Source organism: Phalaenopsis equestris, unplaced genomic scaffold (genome assembly GCF_001263595.1).
Source record: "Phalaenopsis equestris unplaced genomic scaffold, ASM126359v1 Scaffold000924, whole genome shotgun sequence".
NCBI classification, from domain to species: Eukaryota; Viridiplantae; Streptophyta; class Magnoliopsida; order Asparagales; family Orchidaceae; genus Phalaenopsis; species Phalaenopsis equestris.
The window spans coordinates 150071-151727 of NW_018165363.1; the positions used below are offsets into that span (position 1 = coordinate 150071).

Consider the following 1657-nt stretch of genomic DNA (forward strand, 5'->3'; position numbering starts at 1 on the left):
TATATATAATATTTTTTAAACTTGTGCATACCTTGACGTGTTATTTGGCGGGTCTCTCTATAAGTCCTCTCAGGTTAAGATTTCGAATCCCCGTGATGTAGTAGTCCTCGAATAATAGCCGATGATGCGGCCTTCTCATTATAGGACCTAATGCATAAAGAATCAATTCAATTCTTTAAAAAAAAAGTATATTATTTTAAAGAGTACCAAAAGTTTAGCATATGGTGTTCCCCCAGCGGAAGTCGTGTCGTCATTCTTCACTTCTCTGCCCGTGCCATCGCGTCTCTTACAATGCAGTTGACAACCTCTTGGAGGGCATTCTCAACTCTCGTCTTCCCGCTCCCCAAACCATCCTCCTCCCTCTTCCTCCCTGGCCTAAAACCGTACTCCTTACTCTTTTGTCCCTCCTCCTCCTCCTCCTCCACCCCTTACCCGCTTTACTACGAGCTCATTCACTACCGCCCGGACCGCCGCCATCCTCGCCGCCCTCTAAACTCCTCTACCCCCATGGCCGCCGCAGACTCCGGCGATGGAGAACCCTTCTCGTCCTCTGGCGAAGTTCCCGGCGACTCTAAACAGATGGATCGTGCCAAGCGCCGGTACTATCGTAAGAGGCAGAGGCGCATGTACGGCGACTCTGGCTCGGACTCCGACTCTGGACGTCGATCCGATTTTGTGGAGCTGAAGCCTGAGATCGTCGACTTCCCTAGGCTGCACGCCCGCGAGCAGGAACTCTACTTCCACGACGCGTTTGCCTTCCCCTGGGAAAAGGATAAACACTACCGGATGGTGTACCAGCTCGAGAAGAAGTTTTTCCCAGAGCAATCGTTTGACAAAGCTTTTTTCGACCCGGCGGCGGAGGTGGTGCAGCTGCCTAAGAAGGGGAAGAGCACACCTAAGAAGGATGAGGGAGAGAAAAGGGATGCGAGGGCTTTGGTTTTTTTTGACGAAGAGAAGGATAATGGGCAGGAGAAGAAGGATAGGGGTGACAATGTTTCAGAGAAGAAGGTGGAGGAATTTTTCAAGTTCTTGAAGAAGGTTCCGAATGTTCAGAGCCAAAGCGATACTTTTAAGGAGGATAGTGCTGAGCCGTTTCTCTCAAGCAGGGGAACGGGACTTCCTGCAAAGTGGGATGGGCCATCTGGAACAGTAGTGCTTGTGGACAAACCTAAAGGTTTGCTATCGTTTTTCGCTTATTTTCTTCTTCAATATTTCATTTCATGCAAGCTAGTATGATACGCCGGTTTACAACTCGGGACGTTGGTGCTCCCGTATGATTTCTTGCTTCTGTAAAGGGGACAGTTATAGGTTAAACTACCTTTGGATTTTCAGTTTTGTACCCTTAAATTATACACAATTATCTTCTTGAATTGTTTTTTATCTCCCAAGAATTCTTGAAGATTGACGAGCTTTTATCAGAATCTGAATACCTCCGCGTAGCTTATAAATGTTGACACCTTTTATTATTTATAACATTTTTGGCTTATCGATGGTTGGAAATTCAAATTCTTCATAATGTGTCACTTCATCACTGGGGCTCGGCTTGTTAAGCAAATGGGTCAAATCTTGTATGTTTTGGCTTGTTAACTTATTAAGCCAAGTTTATGACCATAAATTCCACTTAAAGATATATATATATATATATATATATAGATGT

General features: G+C 45.4%; 1 protein-coding gene across 1 annotated transcript in view; it reads left to right on the forward strand.

Annotated features, from left to right (window-relative positions):
• The first annotated feature begins 223 nt into the window (after nt 1-223).
• Nucleotides 224-1657, forward strand: part of LOC110032333 — a 147634-nt gene continuing 146200 nt past the window's right edge. The window contains exon 1 of the mRNA XM_020735927.1: nt 224-1174. Within this exon, the coding sequence (XP_020591586.1) occupies nt 292-1174 (883 nt within the window). The 5' untranslated portion in view covers nt 224-291. The remainder of the gene's footprint in view (nt 1175-1657) is intronic.